The sequence below is a fragment of the Channa argus genome, chromosome 3 (assembly GCF_033026475.1).
Source record: "Channa argus isolate prfri chromosome 3, Channa argus male v1.0, whole genome shotgun sequence".
Taxonomy (NCBI): domain Eukaryota; kingdom Metazoa; phylum Chordata; class Actinopteri; order Anabantiformes; family Channidae; genus Channa; species Channa argus.
The window spans coordinates 13894718-13922403 of record NC_090199.1 but is presented as its reverse complement, the minus strand read 5'-3'; the positions used below and the strand labels follow the sequence as shown (position 1 = coordinate 13922403).

At 39.9% G+C, this 27686-nt stretch overlaps 1 protein-coding gene across 3 annotated transcripts in view; it reads left to right on the top strand.

Annotated features, from left to right (window-relative positions):
• Positions 1 to 27686, top strand: part of ctnna2 (catenin (cadherin-associated protein), alpha 2) — a 263039-nt gene that overhangs the window by 232393 nt on the left and 2960 nt on the right. For all 3 annotated transcript variants that reach the window (XM_067498964.1, XM_067498965.1, XM_067498966.1), the window contains 6 exons: positions 361 to 517; positions 1019 to 1219; positions 9521 to 9672; positions 13568 to 13681; positions 19860 to 20041; positions 20861 to 20966. In XM_067498964.1, coding sequence (XP_067355065.1) covers positions 361 to 517; positions 1019 to 1219; positions 9521 to 9672; positions 13568 to 13681; positions 19860 to 20041; positions 20861 to 20966 — 912 coding nt within the window. The remainder of the gene's footprint in view (positions 1 to 360; positions 518 to 1018; positions 1220 to 9520; positions 9673 to 13567; positions 13682 to 19859; positions 20042 to 20860; positions 20967 to 27686) is intronic.

The window sequence follows — 27686 nt, the reverse complement described above, 5'->3', positions numbered from 1 at the left end:
ACTAACAAAAATGGTCAAGGAGTATAGAAAAAAGTAATTATGGCAAAAGGTTGCGTCCCTCTTGGTAAAGTAAATTCATTAAAAGTTAACTTTCTGATGAAGAACACGTGTACTAGCCAAGTGTGCATTAAACACAATGTTGAAGTAAAAAATTCTTGTTTGTGTCATTTAAAATAGGGGGATGCAAACATTTGACCCCAATGGTACTGTAACTGGTTGCGACAATTAAAAAAGAAAATTAAAAGAAATTAGCTTTGCTCTGTGAAGAGACCCATAAATGTTTGAAGAGAGTAACATACACATACCCACAGAATAGAGTATTAGTACATATGTATACTGTTAACATTTCTTCCATGCCAGGTTATCAATGCTGCACTCACACTAGCTGCCCGCCCCCAAAGTAAGGTCGCCCAAGACAACATGGATGTTTTCAAGGATCAGTGGGAGAAACAGGTTCGCATCCTGACCGAAGCTGTGGATGATATCACCTCTGTGGATGACTTCCTTTCTGTTTCAGGTATGATGCAAAGACAGCACAGATTCCTCATAGATTGGTTGATTTGAGAAATTGGGTCCAACGTCAAGTTGAGAAGGTTTTTTCAGTGGGGGCTCTGAAAATCATAATTTTGTAATATAAGAATATAATAACATAATACAAACAAAAAACCCTTCACATGATCCATAAAAAGTAACAATTGAAAATATCAGTAGAAATCAGCAGGTCAATCAGACAACAAAGGGCTGTTTGTTTTGCTTAAATGGTAATTTGTTCCATTTTGTGTTTGTTTTATTTTATTTGTCTTGTTTTGTCTCCTTGTAGCTCTTCTATATATCAAGTATAACCAAATACAACATTTTAAAAGCACTGGGGTTTGTCATCTAACTCAGTTTACAGTAATTTAGTTGTTTTGTAAAGGATCCAAAAAATTATACCAACATTATTACTCATATTATGTCATTAGAAAGACACAGGTCTCTTCTGCTCTATTCACTCTTCTTCCTCTTTGCCTCTCCAAAGAGAACCACATCCTTGAAGATGTCAACAAATGCGTAATTGCTCTGCAAGAGGGGGATGTGGACACTCTTGACCGAACTGCTGGCGCTATCCGGGGCCGAGCTGCTCGTGTGGTCCACATCATTAATGCTGAGATGGAAAACTATGAACCTGGGGTGTACACTGAGCGTGTACTGGAGTCCATCAGACTTCTGTCTGAGACTGGTTAGTACAATATACCCAAAGCCAGTGTGGCAAAAGGAGCCACAGTTAAATTATATTAAATTATAGTGTATTGTGAAGATTAATACAGTATCCTTCACCCTTGGACTGCACTTGCATCAAACATTTTGCCACAAGCCTTTAGTTAAGCGACACGAAAAGTAGTGCTGCACACATATAAATACACACACACACGCGCACTCCAGCAGTGACTCATTCTGCTCAGTGACTTACACACACACACACCTTAATTGCTTGGATGCCCAGTGTCCCACAGTTTTCATCAGCATTTTGGCTCTAACTCAAACCCTGGACACCACCTGTTCACTTTTCTGCCACTCCTGCTTCTCATCCAGTTTTTATATTTTGTTTTTTCCATCACTGTGCAGCTTCTGTGTCACAGATCAACCAAAGACACTTGAGTTTATTCCAGGGGGCAGATCAGACTAGAGCCAATTTAGAGGTAGAGGTGGATTAAATAATCCAAATTACTGGAAATTATATTTTAATTATACAACAGCTGTTTTTAGTCTTGAAGTGTGGGTTTTTATGCCTCTGTGGCACCAGAATGCCGCCGGCTCTGCAGAGGCAGCATGATCTGATCTGTCATCTAGTGAGGACAGGGGGGTGGCCGATTATGTACTTGGCAGTGGTTATGACTCTCTGGAGAACTATATTGTCGGATGCTGAACGGTTAGTCTACTAAACTGTTATGCACTTTGTTGGGACACCCTCTGTGGGGCCTTGAGCAGCTGTCTGGACAGCTTGGTTTTCTTTAATGTCATCAATGAGCTCTACCTTCTTCCCCAGATGTGTTGTGTGAGGAACCCTCTGATTTCTGATATGGGTTCCCAGAAAAGTACAAATGAAGTTTTTCCATACTTTTTTCCTTGATGTACAGAGGATACAGATCATTGCACTCACACCTGAAATCAAATAACACCACTGATTGTGCATGTACAGTGAGGATACCACATACACATCACTTCTTCACCAGCAGCCATCAATTAGCTTGTGCAGACATTTACAGTAAGTTTCAAGGGGAGTTATCACCAGCATTGCTTAAAGCTAAAATATTGTCACAAAGCATTTGAGTGACTTTCTAATGTTTGCTGATGGGTAGTTTGGTAGGAGAAGGCAAGAGTTTTGACAGTCTGAGACCTGGAGTGCAACACTGTGGGCTGTTTCTTAGAAGTATTATGTACCAGTACAGACCCAGTACATATCACACTTGGAAAAGTAAAAAACAAAATAATTGCATGAAACATAAAACAATTATATGTTGGTTGTGTTGCAACCCCATGTGTTATGACTTTTTCCTTTGTGAATCAGCATCTTTATAGAACAGAGGTGACTGTAAAAAATAATAAAAGCAAACTAGACAGTGCTTCTTTTCATTAATGCAGTCTTGTTTAAAATATTATGCCAGTGTGTATTGTGTTTAAAACAAGTCTAAACACAAAGAAAGAAGAACGAGTCTGCTATCTTTGTTTTCCTAAAAACATATTTGCTGCGAAATAGCTCCTCAAATCCCTTAAAAGTAGGCACTAGCATGCCTTTAAAAATGCACTGTTAGGAAAGGTGGACAAACAAAAACACAGGATGAAAGGAAAGAAGTAATTTAGCAATTACCTTTCCGCAAGAATAAAACAGACCACAGTGCCACTTTTACACTAGCCACCCCCCTCATCATTCTCTTTTTTTCTCTCCATACTCGCCTATCCACGTCCCCCTCGGTTTCGCTCTCTCCCATTAGAGCCCATTTAGCGAGGTATTGTTTCGCTCGTTACTTTCATCTGCCAGGGTAATTGCCAGACACAATCAGCTCCTCTCCCTGCTAGCTGATAAGTCGCAAATGCCATTAGGTGAACCACGTGTGATCACACAGCCATCTGTCTGAGCCTTCTTCTGACGTTCAACTCCCCCATAATGGACTGCATACAGTACTACTTATATGGCACCTTAAGCACATTCTGTTGCATTATTGCATAATTCACTTTAATTGATTGGGGTAATTAATAAATGAAGTACAGTGGCAATATCTCGTAGACACTTAAGGTCAGTTCATAAGACCATAACCTTGTCAAACACTGAGACCATATGATTGTGCTGGTGTTCTATTAATCCTCCATGGGGCATGGAGCTTGTTCAAGAGTCAGCAAGACCTAGAAGCATCGTGTCAGCATTGCTGAGAACAACAAATAGGGAACTGTTGATGTTGCAGCATCCAATTGATTACCCACTGATTTTTCTTTATAATGCATTTACTTTTTTGTAAACGTTAACATCATAATGTAAATCTAAAGGCTTAAAAAGAGAAGCCCACTGCCTAAGTGCTTTATACAAAAGAGAGATTAGATAAAAGATTCAATACTTAAACCCTGAGTTTAACAGATTTAGGTGTCTGTCTAACTTGAACCTATGTGAAATAGACTAGCAATGTCTGACTTACACAATGTAACCCCTACACAGCACTGTACACAAGCAGAAAATAACAATTAGCAAAATACAATTTCAAGAGTTAAGTTTTTCTTTAAGGAGAAATTCTATTTTTTGAGAGTCCGCTAAAAGTTAGTTTATGACAGATAGTTCATTCTGATGTGCAGTATCTATAAGATCAAGAGTAGCTGCTAGTATTACATTGCTGTCCTATAGGATATGTAGCAGGTCATTTGTACGATTTGTCTGACATCGTTTGTGATTGTGTTTGTGATTTTGCAACTATAGAATTTAGCTGCAATCCATTTTGTTTGTTTTGCATCCAAAATGTATGGTGCTATACAAAGTAGACTGCTGCTGTTTTACTGTTAAAATAAAGCATTTTAACAGGAAATTTTGGATTTGGATTTGGATTCATCTGCGCCATCAAATGTCCACCTAAACACATCGGGGCATCTGTACAGCTAAACAGCAGCACTAGTCTGCATATGCAGGAGACCAAGCCCACTGGTGGGGTACCTATGTTAGAGCGGCCCCCTCCCTTGGTAGAGCAGTTGTCAATGATCCCCAGGGTTGGTGGTTCGATTCCCTGTTCTTCCTGGCCACACAGTAATTTCTTTATTGACAAGACACTGAAATCCCCATAGTAGTGCCATCGAACATGTGCAGCTCCCTAAGAACAATTTCCTATTGGGATCAGTAAAGTACATCATAAAAAACAAGACTGTTTTATGCACCAAAATGCAGCTGAATTAAGTCCCACTTAAGTTTGCACAACTTTAAGGAGGACTTCAGTCTTAAATTTTAATGTGGCTTGTTTCCACTTGTTTGTGGGAGCTAATTGAGATGTTAAGGCGGAGAAACGGCACCTAAGCTAGCCCGGCATTTCACTAGCTCCATATTTCTCTTTGATGAAGAGCTGTTGTGTTTCCCCTTCCTGTTTCCCTCTTAGTGGTAGTTGGGGTTTTTAAGGGCTACCATGCCCATCTGATCTGGACCATAAAGCACTTATTGATCCTTGTGAACTTTTGCTTCCCTCTCCCCTCAGTCCTCACAGGCCTGATGTCTATGGATTTGAACACAGTCAAGAAGAAATCTATAGCTGGGAGAAAGATGATTAAGTGTAGCTGAACAAAGAAAAGGATATAGGACCACACACTTTTTATAGGGTACTGAGTCCAATTAACTAGACTCTACCAAAAAATCAATAGCTGTCACCAAGGATTTCACTAAGCGATTTGAGCAGGGATTTTAGTAGAATTCATTGATGTGGTCCCCTTTTCTGCTTTTCTCAGTGGTGTACATGTGTAAAACATTTATCCTGTGCCTGTGTGTGTGTGTGTGTGTGTGTGTGTGTGTGTGTGTGTGTGTGTGTGTGTGTGTGTGTGTGTGTTTGTGTGTGTGAGCATGTTTGAGTTGGCTGTTGTGTTTTTATTTCAGGGCACCTATGTTTTTGCCTGTGGCCACTCGTTCCGAACGCCACCACTTGTCTGTCTTTGTGACAGCTGCCACATCAACACAGCAGGCTTATCACAACTACCTGCCCTTTGACCTTGCCTCAATTTGCCCATCCCTTTTTCTAATATTGAGTGTGGCCAGATTTATGGTCCAGCCAAATACTTGCCGCCAAGGCACACAACTCTTGTGTGTAAAGCTGAGCCATAGATTCCTTGACAGACAGTCCACACATGGGCCCAGGATTGAAGTGTGTCCTTGAGAGGGAGAAAAATCAATAGCCTAATGGGAAAGTAGTTATGGCGTCTCTCTCTTTTCCTCTTTTCCACCGTCCTCTGTGAAACACTTTTCTGCCTGCTAACTCCCTGTGTTTAAACTAATCTTCTCCTCAAAAAAGGGGACAAATTTTAAAGTCAATCATTAATGTGGTGCCTGGAGAAGGTAGATTAAAAAACTGATATATGGCCTAAGTCAGTGCGCATATTACAGAGGCAAGGTGGCGTTGCTTCTTGTTATTACATTTGGGCTCAGTAAATGGGATTTACCCAGGGTTTTGCAATGAGTAATAACACACATGCTCACACTGCCGCTCACACTTCCACCCACATGTCATGTCTGTAAATCAGTGGATCGAGTGCACTAAAAGGAAGCGCAGCAGAGGCTGAGTGATAGAAGTAAAGACACTTCACACTGTCTGCATTTAGAGCAATAGTGCTGAGGCTCTGTGGCTAGCCCAACCGAAACAAAGTAACATAAACATTGAGCATTTTAATATGAATATGCTTAGTAACACAAGCTGCCACTAATACAGAGAGAGAGGAAAAAAAAGCATTTTTTACTTGTAAAAAGTTTAAATAGGGAATCAAGTCAATGGGGTCTGGTTCAGCCTATTACTGTGTTGAGTTGCTGAGCCAAATGACTCACTTTTGCATTCATTGTTAAAAAAAAATTGGAGAGTTGGATTTAGCCAGGATGGAATACGGATGGCAAACTTTTAAAAAGAGTGTGTATGGTCTCTTAATCAATACATAAATGTGAGGGACTTTGGACAGAGTGCTGATGAGCAGTGCACTATGATGAGGACACTGAAACTACTGTACACGCTAACCTTTTCCCAAGTTTAGAGTGTACAGTAGTAGGGCAAAGAGGTAAACTAACTACTCTAAAAACAGGAGCACTGAAGTTCCCTAACATTTGATTGTCTAATAGATTCGTCCTGTAGTATTTCTTTCAAGTTCAGTATAACATTATTTGCCCTTTTTGCTACTGTATAGATTCATTCATTCTTTGTCATTGAGTTAAGTTGTTTTGCTTTTAGTTAAGTGGGTTAAACATTAAAAATATAGATGATGTTTTAAAATAGCAGCTTTTCATTTGGAGTTGTATGCATTTGAACCTGATCAATGTAAATTCAGTATTCACTTTCCTGTCAGCTCTGCGTTGGCCTCCACCAACTCCTTTAGGAAGCAGCAGTGTTTTTGGCCGCAGTGTTTCATTATTTTCACCAGCTAGTCTAGTCACAAGCCTTACTGTCTGCTTTTTAATGCCGAGTAGGAACAATATGTACAGTGACAATTTAGAACTTTTCTGGAAACAGTTAACAGAGAACCAAAGAAGTAGAGAACCTATGTGGGTTAATATGGGTTATGCCAGGCAGTTTTTTTTTTTTTTAATAAGCCTTTTTATTGTACCTCTTAATATTTTATCCAAATTGAGCTGTCTTCATGGAAAATATAGCTTTAGGCATTAGAAACCATTCACGTTATGCTTGTTAAACACCTCACAGGGCCATGCCATCTCTGCTGTGAGGTTTTTAAGCATTCATTGTACTTCCATAACTTTTCACTTAAACTATGCTTAAGCCTAGGGGGTGAAAAAAATCCATTCCTACATGGTCACATTTAATTCCCTTCATCATTTTTCAACTGGAATGAGTGAAATTGCTCCTTACCATCAGCAACTTTGCTCATTAAGAGCTTGGAGAACATTTAAATATTTCTATTTAAAACGCCTTCCCAGCAATTCCCAAAAGCCTATTTTACGCTTCTCCAGTAAGTGGATTAAACTGAATTAAAAGGGGAAAGAAAAAAGGGGAGACTTTTTGTAGTGCCTTTTATGTTTGGTGAAATATAGCTTATGTTTTATATCAAACAAATAACTTTAGTGCAGATACACCTTTAGTGAAAGCTGGCTAATTGATTTAGTTCATGCCACATGTAAGAGAGAAGGAAAGTGTGAGGAATAATAAAAGCATACAGCTGGCTTTCTGGTGGTGGTTCTTCAGCTACCTTCCTTTGTTTTTTGCTATTTTTTTTCTATTTACCTGTCCTCATTAGACCTGTCTTCTTTCCTGAAAGAGGATGTTGTCTATTATTTATGTTTAAACCTTTGTGTTTAAGTGAGAAGTGTTTTTCACGTATTCTTCTTTTGCAGCTGCTCTTTGATTAAACTTTTTTCCTGCCTTCCACTTTAAAATATGCCAAAGGTGTTCAACTGGATTCAGGTCAATGAACATACTTGGTCAGGTCATAGTTTCCACTTTTTTTTCTTGAAAGGTTTCTTGAAGCTTGGAGTCATACTTTCAGTCAGTATACAAACTTTCATTTCTACTGCCATATCTATATGTCCTTATCACCACACTTCTGCCTCCATTTTTCATGGGCAGCACCATCTACTCCTAGCCAGGCCCACACCAAACTTGTTTATTAACCAACTGATCCAAATAAAATATATTCACTTGTTCTGAACAAATATTGTTTATTCATAGGGTCTTGGAGCAATGGTGTTCTTTTTAGACACTGCTTTTTAGAGACTGGCTTTATGCATTTTCCCTCACATCAGTGACCAGAGGATCAGACTTTGCCAGAAGGGAAAAAGTTGTCATTTCATAAACTTGATAATGCAATGAGACTGTCGTCCTTTAAAATAAGTAAGTAGGTTGTATGTACAGTTTCTGCTGATTTGTGCCTAACCCTAACAAAACGAGTCTTTTCAAAGTTGTAATCCAGTGTTTTTGACTGGTGGGTGGGAAATCAGGTAAAAAATAATGTGAACCTGGTCGCCTTTTGGTGGCATTGTACGAGATCCACCATCTGCCACTTTCAACAGATGCCTGCCTCCCTGTGTCCGGGCACTCGAGTATTTCAAATGTTCTCCTTGGGCTCAAAGGTTAAGATACATGATGCATTCAATTAATAATAAAGCACTGATAAACTTTTGTTGCACAGATGTAGCACTCTGGGGCCTGTATTTTAGTCTACTTAGGCTTTTTTAAATTAAACATTCATACTTCCATACTTAAAATTAAAATAATGCAATTATTGCAACACATTGCACACTTTTCAATAATTTAACATTGAAGTGATGTTCTGCAGGGGGTGCTCAGTTATATTTGACTATGTATATTTATTATAGATCAACAAAAAATCATATATAATTGTATGCTTAAAGTCAGGCACAAGTAATGTTAATGGTATTTGGGGAGTTCGAAAAAGCAACTATAGATAATACAGTAAATGAAAACGGTTTGTGGCTGGCAACTGTTGGTCCAGGTAAATCATAGCTTTTGTTATGATAATTTGCTACAGCATAAAGCTCATATAAAAACCACATTATCAAACTGTATTGAATTATTGTTACTTAACAGGAGATTACCTGGAAAGGCAGCCTGCTTAATATTCAAACATTCAGTTCGTATTCTTTAACACTGAATAACTTCTATTCACACTCAGCACAATTCATTTGAACACACAAAGCATAAAGCTCCTCCATCAGTTCTGGCCAATTGATACTGACAACAAAACCAACCATTTTTATGGTCAATATGGACTTTTCTTTTGTTGCTTGGCTTTTGTTCGACTCAAAAGACTTTGATGAATTTGTTTCCCCTCATCGCCATTGTGAATTGACAGGCTGAGCTTGCAAGTTAACGTCCTTGTCCTGTACCGAGGCACACACAGTCACATATTCTTACAGATCACACACACACACACACACACACACACACACACACACACACACACACACACACACACACACACACACACTCTTTCATATGCCACATGCCAACATAAATACAAACAGGTATGTGACAGCCAGGCTAGTCTTTGTGTTGGGTAAACCAAGGTGAAAATGCTACATGGGCTACCAAGAACAAACAGCTTATTGCCACTTACACAAAGGTTTAGTGAGACATCTCGCCTTTTCCTGAAGATCTTGCTGCTATGAAATTCTTGATAAGAAGATGTGGCCATGCAATTTGTGCTTTTACTAAGTATTTTCTAATTGATAAACTTTCCTTCCTTCCTTCACTCAGAATTGGAAGATTACTAATGTGAAAAAACTTTCAATTCCCCCCCTCCCCCTCTCTCTCCCTCTCTCCTTCTGTCTACCTCCCTTACCTCTTTGCAGTCATGCCCCGTTTTGCTGAACAAGTGGAGGTAGCTATTGAGGCCCTGAGTACAAACCCCCCACAGCCCTTTGAAGAAAATGAGTTCATTGATGCATCCCGTTTGGTGTACGACGGCGTCCGTGACATCAGGAAAGCTGTCCTCATGATAAGGGTATGTCCATTACCTCCTTTAAGAGTGCTAAAGGGAAACACTGAAAAACTCTAAAAGGCTTTAAATGCTCAGCCAGAGTAAAGCAGAAATGATTGTGATTAGAAGTGCTGAGCAAGAACAAGTGCCATGATTTATTTCTGTTTTTCTTCATGTTAAAAATATTTGATTTTATTTTGTGACCAGACATCTGAATAGTTTATTTATTTTCCAGTGTTGTTAAGTGAAATTCAATGGCTTTGTATTAGGTCAGTTTGGTTTAATGCATTCTACAATAATTATGGTTTTCATATCTTCTGATTAATCAATTGTAAAGGAGAATAATTTCACTAAAAAATAATCTCAATTCAAACCCTTGCAGATTTTCTCATGACTCATGAGACAAATGTTTCTCACATTTATTTTTAGTTGTTTCTTATTTTTGCTTCACATCTGTGCGACATAATTGTTGAAGCAAACTGCTACTGGCTACCATAGATGATAGCCTTGTGGATGTTCTCTGACAAAAAACATATCAGCCCTACGGAAGAAGAAGACATAATTGAAATCTAAAATTCAATAGATTTCCCATTTGAGATGTCGCACCTTTCCTGTGATCTGTTTTCTAAAGCTGGCGGAGCATCTTACAGCATGTCATGATAGAAATGCAGCATAACAACACAAAACCAGAAGCTGTTCTTTCTCGCATGATGTTAAAGTATCTGCATTTTTCACCCGGAGTAGCCCTTCTCCCTTCACCATGTAAATTCATTTATTCAACTTTATGCTGGCTGGAAGGTTTCCCAGTGCAGCGCTGGAAAAAAAAAATCTAATTATGGAAAATAATTTGATGTTGGTAAATAATGTAAAACAGGCAGCTTTGAACTGCCCGGGACCAGCTGGCTTCGTAATCCCATCCAAGTTCAATTACTTTCTGAGGAAACAACTTGGAAGATCCTTGCTTTCTGTGTTGTCTAACTTCATCATATAGATAGCAAATGCTAGTCCCACGTGTAATCGTTTTTTTTGTGCAAAGATATTTATGTGCCTGTGTTACTTTTTCCCCCACTTAAGGGAAATAATGTCTCCTTTAGAATTTTTACAGCACAGATCTTGCGAGCAGCCGATGGATTAAGAAACCAATTTTCCACAGTGTTTAAAAATTTAGGCTGGTTTTCAGAAGAGTGTACAGTTATAAAGAAAGTTCTCAAAATCATACTTTATTCCTGGCCTTTACAGACCCCTGTATACATGCACACAAGCACACACAGAGACACACACATACATACAGTGGTGTGATGGAGTAACAAGTATTAGATTGACTGGAACACGTATGAAATTGAACAGTGGTTGGAGACTGGCAGCTGTAATATAACCAATGTTTACACACTCTCCCATTGTCAACAAACTGACCTGCAGCTTGTATCAAGTTCAACTTTTACAGTGAATTCAGACCCTAAAAATCACTCCAATAAAAAAAATGGCCTGCAATGAAAGGAGCATGTTTTTTTGGTTTTTTTAGGTTCCAACAAGACAATGACATACTGTTGCCCTCAGAAAGCTGGTTTTGTTAATAGACCCTATAGATTTAATCTTGTCCAATCCTACAACACTACCCATTTATAACTATGAGACATTATTTATACAGTACAACTCTGAAAATTAACCAAAGTGCTAATCATTTTAGCCTATACAGGGATGATTGTGAGCTAAAAGGCACAATTATCCTCTGTATTTAACAAAATATGTGCCAGGTAAAATATTTAATATTTAAAATATTAAATAAATGAGGCTTTGCATGTATTCACACATGTCTCTCTGAGGATGGACTGATGCGGCATTCAGTCATAGGGATTGAAATGGTTGAGTCAGCAAAGAGCCTCCTATCCATTTTCAAAGAAAAGCTGTGTCCCCTTTGTAGAGCGTGACAGATTCAAAGGCAGCTCAGCTGGACAACAGGGGAAAGTTGACAAATGTAGACAAACAGTAAACCAAGCCAAAACCAAAAATAATGAAACAAATCAAACTGAATAATGTTAATTTAAATATATTTTATATGTTGTATGCTCTTTATTCCTGTACTATTATTTATTTTTGTATTACACTATATAGAATAAACTGGTATAATATGTGTTTTTCATTGTGCTTTTTTTATGAATAAATATAAGCAAAACAGAAGATGCTAGAAGCAGAAGATGCTACTATGGACAAATAAACCAATTTGAATAAATGAAAGCCTAATGAACATCCATGTCCTGATTAAAAGCATCACAAGGAGCATTTTATTCAGCACATGGATACTCTTCCCATATTTTCCCATGTCACTAATGTCCTTTAATAAGAGATAGTGCCCATGTGTGTTTTTTTTTAATGATAATAGGAATAATAATGTCAACTTTAAGATTCTGTTGCTTATGTTCAGCAGTCAAAAACGTCAGGCTGTCAGCAATACTAAGACTGAAATTTACGTGAATTGCTATCTTACTGTATGCAACAGGTAATTTCATTCATTATTGCCACAGCCTGTGCTCTATGAGTGACCTGTTGTTTGGTCAAAATCCTGCTGTACAGACAATATGGGCACTGTTTTGGTTTAATCCTCTGGCCAGTAAAAATACTACCTTATACTTATTTGGTCATCTACTTTGAACTGATGCAAATAAATATAGTCTCAAACAATCAAAAATGCTGGATTACAATTTGGTTTGGTTTAGGCACTAAGATAATCAAGAGCACGTTGTTTCCCTATGGACACTGTTTCCAGTTCCCTGTGGGAGTCTTACTGTATGCGCTGTTTACCCAACCACCAACTTTCTATAGAGGTTTGTGAGAATACATACTGTGTGATGAATCTTCTGCGATTCAGAGAACTTATGGGGATATTTTAAACAATTTCTTGACTAAGTTTATTGTCGAAAAGTCTGTTGTTTAATCACTGAGCTTGACAAACCCAATTGGGTATTCACATTGTTAGTGGATCAGATTGGCCCATATGGCTTGGACAGTCATTTGACAGTCAAGAAAACAATGTATTTTGGCTTTTCCTTATATATATACAGTTATATGTTGGATTAAAAGTAAAAACTGCATTGGTTTAAGTTTTACTTTGTTTTATGTACATATTTATGGAACAGTTAACTATTAGTACTGTTGTGTAGATTTTGGTTAGAACTGTTTGACCATCCTCTCACTGTATAACATAATTGAAATTGAACCATCTGTCTATAGCCTAAAGTTACACTGACACTAACACTAACACACTTACACTACTCTGGTTTATTTATTTTATTTAACAATGTTGAACTATAGTTTCCCTAGATTTTCACATGGTCATTATTCAGTGGCCTCTTGTTATTTATACCTGTGCAGTATATTTCATTTTATTCTTAGGATTTCTGTGTGAGCGGCACTCCCATTGCCTCTAGAGTTTTCTTTTTTCTCAGATACATTTTAACCTTCCTGCCAAAGGTAATATGTTAATGCTCCTGGTTTGAAAAATGCCTATAATTCCTAATTTCTACATTTTCAAAGGGCAACTCATTTGTTATTTAAACTGACGGTGGACCTGAGGTGAACAATGAAGGTGTAGGAAAACGTACCTAATCAACTCACCAAATGTCTTTAGGCCGTTTATACTGTTTTATTGTGTGTTTAATCTGCTATCAAGGGAGTTTACACACACTGTATGTCTATTTGAACCCATGTTACAGATTATTTCAGCCTTACTCCCAATGAGGCACTTTATACTGGCAACATAGGGGAACATGTGCAGTCGCTTATTGAGGATTCATGAAAAATGGGACAAGGAGACAAATTGCCCTTTTCCGTTGTCAGCATAGAAATTACATAATTTTTGCTTTTTCAGTTTCTCTCTTTTCCTTTAACTGTTTCCCCCACTTTGTCCTTGTGTTTCTCACAGACTCCTGAGGAGCTGGAAGACGACTCTGACTTTGAACAAGAGGACTATGATACTCGCAGCAGGACTAGTGTCCAGACTGAAGATGACCAGCTTATTGCTGGGCAGAGCGCTCGGGTAAGTCAATGATCACTTCCCGACTGTGCTGAAAAAAAGGGAAACGATACCAATTTGGTTTGGGTTATATATGGGCAACAAGCCCCAATTTTCATATAAGTAAGTGTTTTTACTTGTCGAACTCCGCTCCCACCCCCATTTCCTGGCTATACTTGAATCTATTTATCCGACTAGTTCCACTTACATAGCATGAAAGTCCATTTAAATGATCTTAACAAGCAGGATTATTTTAAATAAACACTGTTTGGGGATGGCAGGTGTAAAATTGCAATCACAAACAAAGAAGTAATTACTAAATTCCCTTCAGATGCCAGACAAAACACAAAATACAGTATATTAATGTGCCAAAGCTTCAGTCACAATCACAGGGGTCTAAGCTTTGTTGCACATTAGCAATTTTTCACTTGGGCCCAGCTTAAAGAACATTAAGAGGGTATCAATGCTTGCTTTCCTCCAGCAACACAGCGGCACTAGCGGTGTGTTGCATGTTGAATGGATTGTGAATAGCAGGAGTGTGACTTGGCCCAATGCCTCTCCCTGTGGCACAAGCCTGTATTATACTGCCTGGGTCTCTACACAGTCTGCACACACGGGGGGGTAAGGCACAACAAAGGGAGAAATAAATAAAACCAAAGCGGCAGTTCATTGTCATTAAATATATGTACTATTCAGCTATAGCCCCTGCTGTGAAGCCTTTAGATAACAAAAAAATCAAAGCACCAGCCCAGAACTTAGGGTACGACTAACATGCAACCCCTCATCCCTAAAGTCACTACATTAAAGTTAGACTATGTAACTGCTGCTGAGCAGTCGCCACTGCACCCACAAGTAGCAATGATGAGATAATGATTCACGCTAAATGATAGAATATCAGTAGCAGAAATTTTAAAAAAAGTGAGTCAGTAATGTTTGCTTCTCTGTGCTATTTACCTACTCTTTGATAACGTTAACTAACGTTACCCAGCAGAATCCGCAGGTCATACCAGAGCAAAGAAAGGGATCAAGGGTGTGTTTTATTGGCAGTGAATTAAACATGGAAATTGTAAGTGGTAGGTTGTTACTTTTTCGATATTACATAGCCTTGACTATAACCACCTAGTCTGAAACTTATGTTTTTGCAGCATTTCAAAAACTAGCTCTCAGAGTGTTCTTAAGTTCTTAATATAAGAACTTTAACTTTAACATGCATCATAATTCTGTTAAAATCATTGAACATAAATACAATGTCCTCCAAACTAAATAATAAAGTTTGTAATTTTCTTCTAAACAAGACAAAGGTATGATTTGTTTGAGTTCATTATCAGGAGTGCTTGTTAAATGAGTTCAGCTGCTGAATTCATGTAAATGTAACATTGTCTTTTCTGAAATCTAACCATAAACAAGAAGAACATACCCAGGTTTTGGTTAAATAATAGCTAGTTCAGGAGGACTGTGGGGGTCCTGGGTGTGAAGTGCTTTGAGTGTGTTGTATGTACACTCCCACTAAAGCTCCCGCAGAGTAGCATCGCGGGGCCATCTGAGCTTAGACGCACCAGTGCTGCCACACAAAGGAGCTTCACAGCACCAAACTGTTAACTAGTTTTCCTGGCACTCAACTGTGCTTTGAGTGGGCAGCTCTCCTTGGGAACAGTTTGAAGTCACAGCATGTCCCTTTGTCATAAGTTGATACGGGAATACAGTAATATAAGGTGGACTAAAGGGTGACGTGGCCGAGTGTAGCGATCGTTCACGCACTCTCAATTAGCAAGCGATGCACCCGAGGTGGCATCCATCAAATGCCCAAACAATGTATTGCAGCATGATGTCAAAGATAATTACTCCTGTTGGACCTTTTTGTTTGCATTATCATGTAGCACATACTGTAGTCCATCTGGCATTCTGACGACGCCTCTGACAGAGTTAATTGATATCGCCTGTTTTCCACTCCCGGACAGTGTTATGCCTTCAGAGGCTAAACGTTTACACACGAAGGCAAGCACATCCATAAAAGATGTATTTGCTGCAAACCACTGGTGATCTGCCTAGTCGGCCTCACCCTGTCATGTAAGGATAAAGCTTGCTCTCCTCTCACGGTCATGCCCAGTGCACGCTGGTACTGTGTTTCTATTCAAACAGACAGTGGAAGTATAATCCATTTTCTCCATAGGAGCTGACACGAGTACAGTCATGATCCCTCCTAGCCCCTCCAGTGTGCGGGTATCACACGCAGGGCAGTGTGATACAGGCGTGATATCTCTCTCTCTCTTTCACTTTCTCCATCTCCCTCGTCACCCTCTTGTTCAGTGTGGAAAGAAATCAAATCAAGTCCCAGGGGCTTTTGTTCCCAATGCTTTTCCTTTCTTGGTGCTCCACTTGTCACTTCTATTATCCTTAAGCATAAAGCTACAGTATTAGAGCAAACTTGCATAATTAGAAGGCAGAAAACACACGGGGGAAGGAGGTCTGTACATAGTGTCTCTTTCTGTTATAACATGCAGACACAAACTCTCTTATAACACACCACGGATAACGCACGGGGAGCCAAACACAAAGCCCCCCTTACACACACTAACATCTCTTAACACAGTGATTGGATAACACTGTTGATAGGTCATCCATAAAATTGAACTCTGAGTGTCTGGGCAGTTTATTTCAAATGAAACAAATTAAAGTCATTTCAAGACGCCATGCTCAGTGAAGAAACCCGGAAAGCGCTCTAATCCCTGCAGACGCAGCCGAGTCGCAGAGTGTATTGGCACAGCACTCCCTCGGCCGGATTTGCCACTATGTTAAGCTCCCAAGGCCCGCTCCTTGTTGTTATCAGTAAAGCAGGGGAAGGGATTTGGGGATAAGTGAATTCTAGAGAGCAGTCCCCCCCTCCGCACCCCACCCACGCACCCACCCCACCCCCAAACCAAGAGCCTTCTTGCTCCCCTGACGTCCCATTTGGCTCGTGTGTTTACCCCTGTGCCGCGGCTTTCTTTTGTGCTCAGGACTCCTCTCTCTCTGTGTTCCTCTCTGATGCTCTCTCACTTTTGTCACACCAATTTTCAGAGTGAATTAGAATAACCAACCAAATCCTTCACTCTGTCTCCTCAACCTCCCTTGATCCCTATTTTTAGAAAAGGAATTTTTCATTCCAAATTGTTGAGTTTCAAGAGACTTTTTGCTCCCTTTAGCTGTTTGGGAGAGCAGTCTGCCTTGTTTTAATGCAGCTCTTCTGTGCAGAGTAAGAGGAAAAATATTTTGATTGCACTTACAGAAATAGTCATACCTAGAAGTACTCTGGCTCTCAATTTGTATTCTTCATCTGACTTGTTACATTGGCTTTTAGCAAAACCATAACTGTATTTCTTGTCATTATTGTACCCTCCATTTTGACACTGGCAGCATGGTGCATAGTATAATTATAGAAATAAATGAATAATTGATGTTTCAACAGTTGGGTGGAAGAGAGATATGTGCAGCAAATGTATGCTAACGACGGCCCTCGAGTCCTGAGGTCTGAGAGATCTGCCTGGTGGAACTGTGCACTCACCTGTGTTGCTACTGATTGGGCTGCAATTACAGTACAGCACTGCCTACATTGTATTTTTGGCTATATTTAACATGAGCATGTATTCAGGAAACCATACCCCAGGGAGCTACTGACTGCCCAGAACCACAAGCTGAGAGCACAAGCACACTTTAAATGTCTGAACTAAAATGTCTTTTGTTGTTCTCAAGATTGTGCTATAATATTTGTATTAATATTCAAAGTGACTTGTTGAAAACAAACAAACCTTTCCTAAAAATGCCATGCAACTAGTATGATGTAAAATAAAACAAACTCAAAAGTAGAAATAAAAGTTTGGTCATCCAAAGAAGTGGATTAATATGTGAAAGAAATATAAGTAGGGTGGAAATATTTGGCATCTATACTCTGACCTAGTCACTTTACCAAGGAAAAAACAAGCATGATACCAGTACAATATAGATTCAGAGCCATACTGGGGTCAAAGTGAGGCTTTTTGCTATATGAATAGCAGTGGTGGGAGCACCAAGTGTCGGCGCAGGTTTCAGAAGAGAGATATGGCAGCGAGCATGAAGCAACAGATTGAGCAGAGCACTGACATTTTAAGGGCCTGATTACCAGATTATGCTTGGAAAGAACATATAGTTTGTACAACAGATTGTTTATTGCAAAAATGTTTCATATGACAATTTCTGACGGTGGGAAAAAGCTGGCCCTGACAGAGATATGGTAACAGTGCACACTTCCAGACAGTCTCTTCCAGAGGTCACTCAGAGCGTTGCACTTGTTTATACACATTAAAGCGAAAGAAAAAGTTGTTAAAAGAATGAAAAAAGACGGCTTCAGGATGAAAGTCAAACACTGCTTTCTTACATTCATATACCTGGGCAATTACTGTTCAACCCTCCGACAAGCACTCTGTTAAGTACACTAGCATAATGAATAGGGTGTTCCAGTGAGAAGATAAGGCCGTGTGAGCAGACTTGGATTGACTGCCAGAACTCGCTGGCATGCTTCACATTCTTTTGTCGGGATTTTACAAGTTTTCTGGCTACATTTCGGTTATTAAACTTGAATACTTTTAATTTACTGTGCCAATAATGAATAAATTAATTTGGGGATTTGTTTGATTAGTAAATGAATCTATGCAGGTATATTTGACTTTTGGATGGCCTGATATAAAGTAGGTGTTTTGTTAAAGATTTAATAAATGGCTGTGCAGGGCCCTTGCGCTAATGGCATCTATGTGAGGCCCACAATTTATACGATGATTCATGCAAGCATACCTGCAAAGTAAATGCAAGTTCACCCTGCTGAAATCACCAGTCAGTTTTAAATTAAATCCTTTTGATGCAGTCTAAATACATATTAACTTGGTATTTGTTTTAAATGTCCACAGTGTTTTCACCCCACACACTGTTTAATGGAATCTGCTACCGCACTGTTGTTTGTGTGTCTTGGCACCAGCAGCTGAGGAAATCTACACTGGGCTTGAGGGAGTCGGTTTTGCTTGTTTGTTTATGCCGTTCGGGTTTTTTTAAGCTAACCACCATCAAAGCTTTGCACCACTCTGCTCACAGAGTGATCAGCAGGCCAAAGCTCATGGACACATCTGTTGGCCTCAGATGAGAAAGTTGTGCCTTCGTGCTTCTCCATTTCTGTCTATAATTTCAATTTTCTCTTTTTCGCTGCTAGGGCCCCTCCTGTTCCTGCTTATTTGCTCATTTTCTTTCGAAGAATTTTGAGGGGTGGAAAAATCCATGTATATTTTTTCTCTTTCCTCCTGACATATCTAACGGGAGATGAGAGCAAAGTGATGCACTTTTTCATCCCCCTCCCCCCAAAAAATAAAAACACACACGAACACACCAACCAAGGTGTGAAGGAAAGGGAGCACAAAGTTGATTATTTCATTAAGGGAATAGCAATTCTTGGAGGACAGTCAATAATAGATGAGGTTAAAAAACAATGGTGACTTTTCTTTTTTACTGTACTCGTTTTCTCTCTCTGCCTCCCGAGTCAATAGAATCGACCTAATGGAAACCAGGTTACTCTTCCTTCCATCTCACCTCCTTGACATAATGTTGAACAAATGCATTATTCATTCTCTGGTCTAAGAAGCAAAGTAATTATACATTTATCTCCCAAATAATACCAGGTCTTTACTGTGCCTGTGACCTTGCAAGATTTATGCCATTTTGGACCTGCCCCCCAAAGGCCGCTGAGAGAGCAAATGTATTCTCATAGATGAAAAAAAAAAAAGAAGGCAAAAATGGATTTGCTCTTTATGGGTATAAGATGTCAAGGGGTTTGAAAAGGTCCAGTCATTAAATGTAAAGTTTGGAACTTTATTTTGAAGTGTTTCAGAAGGGCAGGGTTAGTCAGACTCCAAACTTCATGTTAAAGTTTTGAGCAGACTGAAAAGTAGATCAGACTGAAAAAATAGAACAAATGGTGATACATCTCTCCCCTTTATGTATTTCGCCTTACACTGTTTTTCATTAACTTCTTATTTGTTCTCTCCTCCCCAACCTTATCTCCCGCTTTTACTTTAAATGCTCTCTTCTGGTATTTCACATATTCTCAACCATCTTCGCTTTTTATTCTGCTTAACTTTACTCTCCAATGACCTCACGGTCCTCCTCTGATGCTTTTGTTTCCACCACGTTCCCATGTTGTCTACAGGCCATCATGGCACAGCTTCCCCAGGAGGAAAAGGCCAAGATTGCCGAGCAGGTGGAGAGTTTCAGACAGGAGAAGTGCAAGTTGGATGCAGAAGTGGCCAAATGGGACGACAACGGCAACGACATCATTGTGCTGGCCAAGCAGATGTGCATGATCATGATGGAGATGACCGACTTCACCAGGTAAAAGTGGTGCCATGTGAAAAATGCCATCTTCATTTAAAAGAACGTACCTTTTATAATGCCTCAAACGTCAAGGCAAAGTGACTCAGGCAGCATGTGTTGTGATCAGACTACATAGTATTTTAGTGGTTCAAAGACATACTGTCAGAGATAATGTGTTTGCATTTAGAGTCTTGTCACTTATGTTTACAAAAAGCCACAAGCTCTCTTCTGAATCTCCTCCATCTGGGCTCAACATATCTGGGAAATTACTAATGCCTGATGGTTATCTTTTTTTTGTAAGGCATTATCCCCATAACAATTAAATGACACGAGGCAAACCAAACTGAATAAAAAAGTACAAACCTGTTTAGTAATTATAGTTGTAGTGTTGTGACTCCGCCGGTCTTATTTTGCATTGACCTCAGTGAATGGCTCAGTTTGAGATGAACAAACTGACACGAAATAAGACATTAGCGTTCCCCTGACTGGCAGAACGAGAGAAAACAATGCCAAACACCGGCTGTGTTGTTATTTCTCCTATTTTATTAGACAGTGTAGCTTAACTTCAAAATCTCTTGTTTATTTGTGAATACCTTAAAGCCTCTTTTTCCCTGTGCTTCAACGCATGTCACTATGATGCATGATTAGGGATAAAGCTATACTGTATTGGTAACATCCATTATTTAGGAAGTCTTAAGTTGTCGGTTGGCTGTAATGTCTCATATAGCTGCTGCCAGCAACACTAAATTAGCTGCTGCACAAGCTTGTGTGTCCTCTGTGCCTCCAACTCCACCCATATTCCCTTTTCCTTTTTTCTGCCTGTTTGAATTTTCCCAGAGGCAAAGGTCCCCTGAAGAACTCCTCAGATGTGATCAACGCAGCTAAGAAGATTGCAGAAGCTGGTTCCAGGATGGACAAATTGGCCCGCGCCGTTGCAGATCAGGTAGCTTTGCAACTCCATTTCTGTCTGTCACTGTCATGTCTGTCATTATACGTTCTAACAGTCTGACACTGTTGCTGACTTTTCCATTGCAGCTGGCGCCAGAGCAAATTTTGTGTTAAAGTAAGTGGGCCATTGGAAATCTTTAATGTGGGCATTGACAAGCCCAGTGCTGGGATGTGTTGCCACATGTCTCCTCCTCCCAAAGGGGCCAACACTGTGAGAGCAAGACAGCAGAACCAAGTCGCATCTCTAATATAATTAGCTCCCAACCAAGGTGTTGCATTCATTATCAGATGAGTACCTCTCTAAAACACGCTGACAGACCATTTTCAATATCTAATCAATCAATGCTGTGCCAAGGGAAGATGCGCATTAAAAGGAGAAATAGGAGTGTGTGCTGTGTATGTGTGAACAGCAAATCAAGTGGGAGGTATATCAGGATGCTAGCAGCGCTCCAGGTGATGCACATTGTTCTTTTCATTTCATCTGTCTCTAATAAGCAGTGAGAATAAACCACAGGCGTAAGACTCACTGAGTTATTATGGCAGCCTGTTGTCACTGTAGTTGCAACCGCTGTTAGCTAGCAGACCCTTGGAATAATTATCATCCGTTTCAGTCTCACATGCTGGGGCTTTTTGCAGTGCTGCTAAGCCGAGAAAATGTTGGAGTTCACATCAAAGCTGAGAAGCACAATAATCAAACCTTCTTCTGAAATCCTCAACCACCATGAGTCCTGCATATACAACCAACAATGAAGTGGCTTTGACTTAAGTATTATCTGGCAATTTTCAGCCAAACCACTATACTTAGTTATTTTCTCCTTTAAGAGCTACACTCATTTCAGTGTGGATTTTCATGTAACCTAGATAAGTATGTTTCTAATTAACTAAAGGTTACATTGGCCTCAGTGTAGTGTTATTATAAACCTGCCGAAATGAAAAATTGGTATATGTCTCACACACACACACACACAGAAACGCATATAGATAGATAGATAGATAGATAGATAGGCTTATTTACACACCGGAAATATCCATATTTTTCCTGCTCTTAGTTGGTCTTCACTCCTGAGCTTCCTAAAACAGAAGTGTTGGAGTGTGTAGACACTGAAAGCTGCTTTAGATGTACCCAGTAGTTGCTGACTTTGTCTCTGGTTTGGTCAGAACTTTTACAGGCCTTCATCTCTATGAATTATAAAGGCATTTTATACTTACAGCATTCAAATAATTTCACATTCATTCTGGAATTTAGTGTTTCATATGTTCACAACAGCAATTTGAACAAAGTGCGACAGAAAATCTCCTACTAAGTTGCAATAGTTAGTATGAAAGGATGAATTCTGACTGTACATTTTCTTTATCCTGTGCCTTGTTGACAATATTTGACTTCACAACAATTTACTGGCAAGTCTTTCGTTGTTAGCACAGCGCAGAATGCCCATCAGTCTGAGTGGCCGTAGAGTATGCTATCAACTGACCAGAAGGCATCTTTACTCAAAGCTGGCACAGTTCGGCTCACGTCATCCTGCCCTGCTCTCCAGAGCATATTGCACTACAAAGTTTTCACTTACAAACTCTGTCTGTTAATTACCACAAACACAGAGATGAAACGCAGGAGTTTTCGCGAGCCTTGTTTATAAACATTTGCGGATATTTCCATGTGTGACAACATTTGTCTCGGAAAGCAGGTTTCAGTCTGCGTCGCAGCTTATGTATGTTGTTTAGAGCAGGATCTGGGACAGAAAGGACAGAATAAGGGTGGACTTGTGTTTGTGTGCTTACGTACTCACTTCTTGGCTTGTAGGCTGCCGAACGATGATCAGTGTTTAACAAGGTTTAGGTGGGAGTGAATCTGTCACATGGCAAATCACTGGCAGAGTCTGTGTCTGAATCAACAGTTGCTGTAATGAAAAGAGCAGGTGGCTTGCCATTTTTAATTGTCACTTAAATGGTTCCTAGACCAGTGTTTACTGAATATTCAAAGCCTGCTGTTGCACTTCCAGAGACATCAGAGCTGTGTTCAGGACATAAAGAGGGCTTGAGGACCTCTTCATTTCTGCGTGTTTTCTTGTGAGGCCTTTGGGACATCAGTTTGCCATCTCATTCAGTCAGAATTTACTTTATTAAACATGTTAATGGAAAAGCACAACAAATAACATAGCCTGAAAGATTTGCCTTTATTTGGACAAGTATTTTGCATTTACGCATTATCATAGGCAACCTGTGCTTGTCGAGAGCACTGGGGCTCGACTGTAAGAATAGAGACTGCTTCGCTGCTTTCAGACAGGTCCCTTAAGTAGCAAACCTTGTCGCCACTCCACATCAGTGCTATTGATGAACACGTGTGAAGCAGAAGGCAATTCTGCGTGGAAGGATGGGAGGGAAAGCGAGCTCTTTCATAGTCATTTAAGCACAGCACTTGACATAGAAAACCCCTCGAGGCACCTCACCCCATTTCACTCCAGCAATTCCTTTTTTTCTACTCTATTTCTCCCACTTCATTTTTCCCACTCTGCTTCATTCTATAAGTATTCTACAGACAACATAAATAGAAAAAGGCTGTTGTACAATAACCCATTGTAAGAAACACAGCAATTGTTGAGTGCTATGAGCAGTGATGGCATGTAAGAGTATGTGTCATTCTGGCATGCTTAGTTTAGCAGCAGCCACATCTGGCTAAAAATGAACCTGTGTTGGTGGCTGCTGCTGTCTGTACATCTTTCTAGCTTTGTTAAGGATGCAATTGATATGACTGAACATAAAGCCACCCATCCATTATTTACTCCTGTTAAGGGTAGCTGGGGTGTTGGAGTCGATCCCAGCTATCTTCAGGCGAGAGGTGAGGTACACCGGGGACAGCTCTTCACTCTATGCCAGGGCAGACACACGGAGACAGACAAGCGTTCACGCTCACATTCACACCTACGGGCAATTTACCACCAATTAAGCAAACTGCATGCCTTTGGATCGTGGGAAGGAAACCCATGCAGGCATTTGGAGAAACATGCAAACTCCCCACACAAAGGCCACAGCCAGCCATCCTGTAGTTAGCAGTCTGCCACCATGCATAAACATAAAGCTCGAATCAATAAAGGATCAATTCTTTATTTTTCCTCGTATCATCAAAAAGACTAAAACAATGTTAGCTTGTCATTCAGCACTTTCGGCACTTTCTCAGATCCAAAACTATTTCTTCATTCTAAAGATGTGTTATTTTTGTTTTACCTATATGCTAATGTGTTTAGCATTATTAATTTTAAAAAATTGCCATGGTACAAAAGCAATACATGACAGTGTACTTTGTCTGGAACTTTCTCAAAATAAACTCCAGTGATATACAGACAACTGCTGGTTTCTAAAATTTAATGAGACTTGTTGACAGGAAGCAAAGTTAGTGGTAACTTTTGAGTTTGAGCACTGTGTAGGCCTACGTACATAATTTAAAAAACTTCAGACTATGTAGTTATTGTTTATAAATGCTGCTAAAACATATGCAAGTTTGAGGCAATGCAGTCAGACTTCAGGGTTCCACTTTAGTTGTCATCACTCGAGCCTCCGCCGAAATGAGTGCAGAACAGCAAGAGCAAAGCTGCTGTCACCTCTACTGACAGCAGTGAAACCAAGTGTGACTGATGTGTAATTAAAAGGCTTCTCTGTAAAAACAAAACTTCATTTTAACAGGAGATGGCTGGAGAGGAGTCAGTACCAACTATCTTCAAACATAAATGCTGCAGTCGCTGAGTGAAAATCTTGTCTGTCAGAATCAGAACTGTCAGCTTTCAAGAAAAGGAAAAACAGCTTTGTTTGTAGCTTGACCAACATGGGTTTATCAGCTCGTTTGTTGAGGTTTTGTAAAAGTTGCAGAAACCCAATGTGACCCGTGAGGCAGAATTTCCAAAATTCAAACAGACACTTGTACAATTTACAATCCCAGACAAAGAGACTCACACTTGCGTCTCAGAGAGTTTGAGCCAGGAGTCAATGCAGATATACATTCCTCTGAGCTTCTAATCAAAGTGTGTATTGTTTGCAACATTCTGTGCTAAGCATTTCATGCATGTGGTAACAACAAAGGTGACAAGTTCCACCTCCAAAATCCCAAACAGTCTCACCTGTCATTCTCCTAAATCTACAGTAAGTTGCGTATAGTTCTAAGTGTGCAACACTAACCCAGTAATCTATAATCAGCAATTGTAATTCAGTAATGTGGATTTTCCATCACAGACCACCTACTACTTTGGATGCATTATAAGAAATGGCATATTTGATTGTCTCTTCTCTTAAAAAGCTTTAAAACTAATCAATATGACAAAGAACCCCCTCCCCCCCCCCACACACACTGTAGTTTCCAGTCTAAAATGTATGCACACAATGAAAACAATAGCCAGTACAGAGGGAAAAGGGTACAAGGAAATAAAAGAACAATTCAAGATATTCTAATATAAACACTCACCTATCAGTATTTACCTTCTCAAACATTTTCACTTTATTATGACACTTAGCTACAGGCATACCGCATTGTAGGCTCTCCCTTCACGGTTCAAGATTTCAGATTTAAAAATAACCTTTTTTTTTCAGAATGGGAAAACCATGCATCTAAGGTTGGAGAAGACAGAATAAGGATTAAGTATTAATAATCGATTGTCTAATGACAGGTTTTACCAAGTACTACAACTTCGAAATAGTCTTCAGCAGAGAAACCAGATCCTGGATGAGCAGATAGAAAGATCATGTTTGTTTAAGTAAGTGACAGGTGACAACTTATCAGGGGGAGCGTGGTGGTCCACGTGTTATCCTTCTTTCTTTGACAATGTTCCACATTAGCTAGTTCCAGAGTTACAGTTACATGAAAAACCCTTGTTAAGAAGAAACCATAAAAGAGGTGAAACTGAGAAAAACAGGCTGACATAACTAGCTTTTACCCTCTGAATGATTTCAGAAAGGTCAGTCTCACCCTGCTTATAAATGCAGCATCAGTGCGAGGTGTGACCTGTGTTTTGACAGACTGCCACACTCTGATAACATGGCGCCCTCATCTTAGCACCAGAGTTCACATCATCTTCCGGAATTATCCACTAGGAGAACTTTCATTCATTTTGGACCCAATTTTGTGAAAATAACAACAACAACAATTTTTCACCTCCTATGTCTTTGGCCTGAAATAAATACAAAGTATATTTCCAAAAAATAAAAGAAAGGCTGAGTAAAGTCAGGCAGTGACCCGAACTGTTCCCCCACTGTTCTGTAATGAATGCTGTTACTCTTGGACAGATGGAGGGAGAGAGAGCTCTTCAATGGACCATACTGCTTCTTTACATGAACAGCGAATCTGTGGAAGTAAAGGACTATTCAACTGTTCAACAGGAAACAGTTGTGTCATGTCTGCATCAAACATGCCTGGGGCAGCAGTGTGAAGTGCACTTAGCAGTGATGCTAGCCAGGACTGGCGATGCAGCGATAATGCCTGAGGAGAAGCTTCCCTCTGCCTCACTGGCTGCTCTATGAACTAGCAGCTCCACCTCAGTCTGCAGTCAGCGGCACTTACTGAGAGGCAGCCAGTGCTGGTGGCAGCCCCGGTCTGTTCGCTGTGCTGTTGACGTTGACAGTCCTGCTCTGATAGTGGCCACAGCGATAAATGTACTCTAAAACATGCCCTGAATTCCTCTTTGCAATTAAATCTGTGGATGGAATAAACAGACATTTCAGCACACAAGAGGAAGATTGTGTTTTCCTCACTGTTTGTGACCAACACTGAATGGCACTTGTGACCAATCACTGCCCGTTGCTGCATGTCTCAGAAGGACTGTATTCATATTACAACTCAATGTTGTACTTGCCTCTCTCCACCCAAGCCCTCAAGACAAGGAAACACGCTGTGCATCCCCCCTCAACATACTGCTGAATGTCCTAGTTAGGGTCGTTTTATATTAATGGCTAGAAGAAAGGTGCTGCTACAAAATGATGCTCAAAGTGTTTAAGCAGCTGATGCAGTGTTCTTAACCCACTGGGAGCTTAGTGGGGCATAGTTGACTCCTGGAAAGCTTCCAGATGGAATAATAGGGGCAAACTGTGTGATAGTAGGAGACCTGAGGAGACTGTCCTTGTATTCCCTGTTGGTCCATTTGCTGCACCGTCTGATTGGTTTCCTTGTTGCTGAAGTAGCAGAAAGGCCTGCAGGACCGGGTCAGAACCCGTGCAAGAAGAAGGATCCATAGAAAAAGTAGCTGTTGCAGAAGCAAGTCTGTATTTTGTGTAGTACAATGTCTATTCTAGCTTGACAAACAAAAGTTTGTTTTTGAAATGACTTGCATTGACTAACTCAACTTGCCTGCTTGAATCTCTTCCCTCTATCACAACACAGCTAAATCAAACATTTTCTTCCAGTGTGGTTGGGTGGTGTTTTTGGATTTTAGTTTAGAAAAAAAAAAAGGAAAATATTAAAACCAGACTGTGGTTCTGCTATAAACTTCTTTACATTTTGTAAGTGGGGCTTTGATTAAGGCCAAGACCCTTTTGTTACCTCTAAATTCGTCTTCCAGTCATACGTCTAGTCCCTTAATAGTGTTTAAATCTGAGACATAATATTATATACAGTTTCAAAATGAGAAGCTATTTGCCTGAAATACCTCAAACATCTCCCTAGTTTTCATGGCATGTACAGCCTGAGCACATCACTGAGGGCCTACTGCGTAGGAGGTGACAGAGTAAAAGGGAGGTGAGG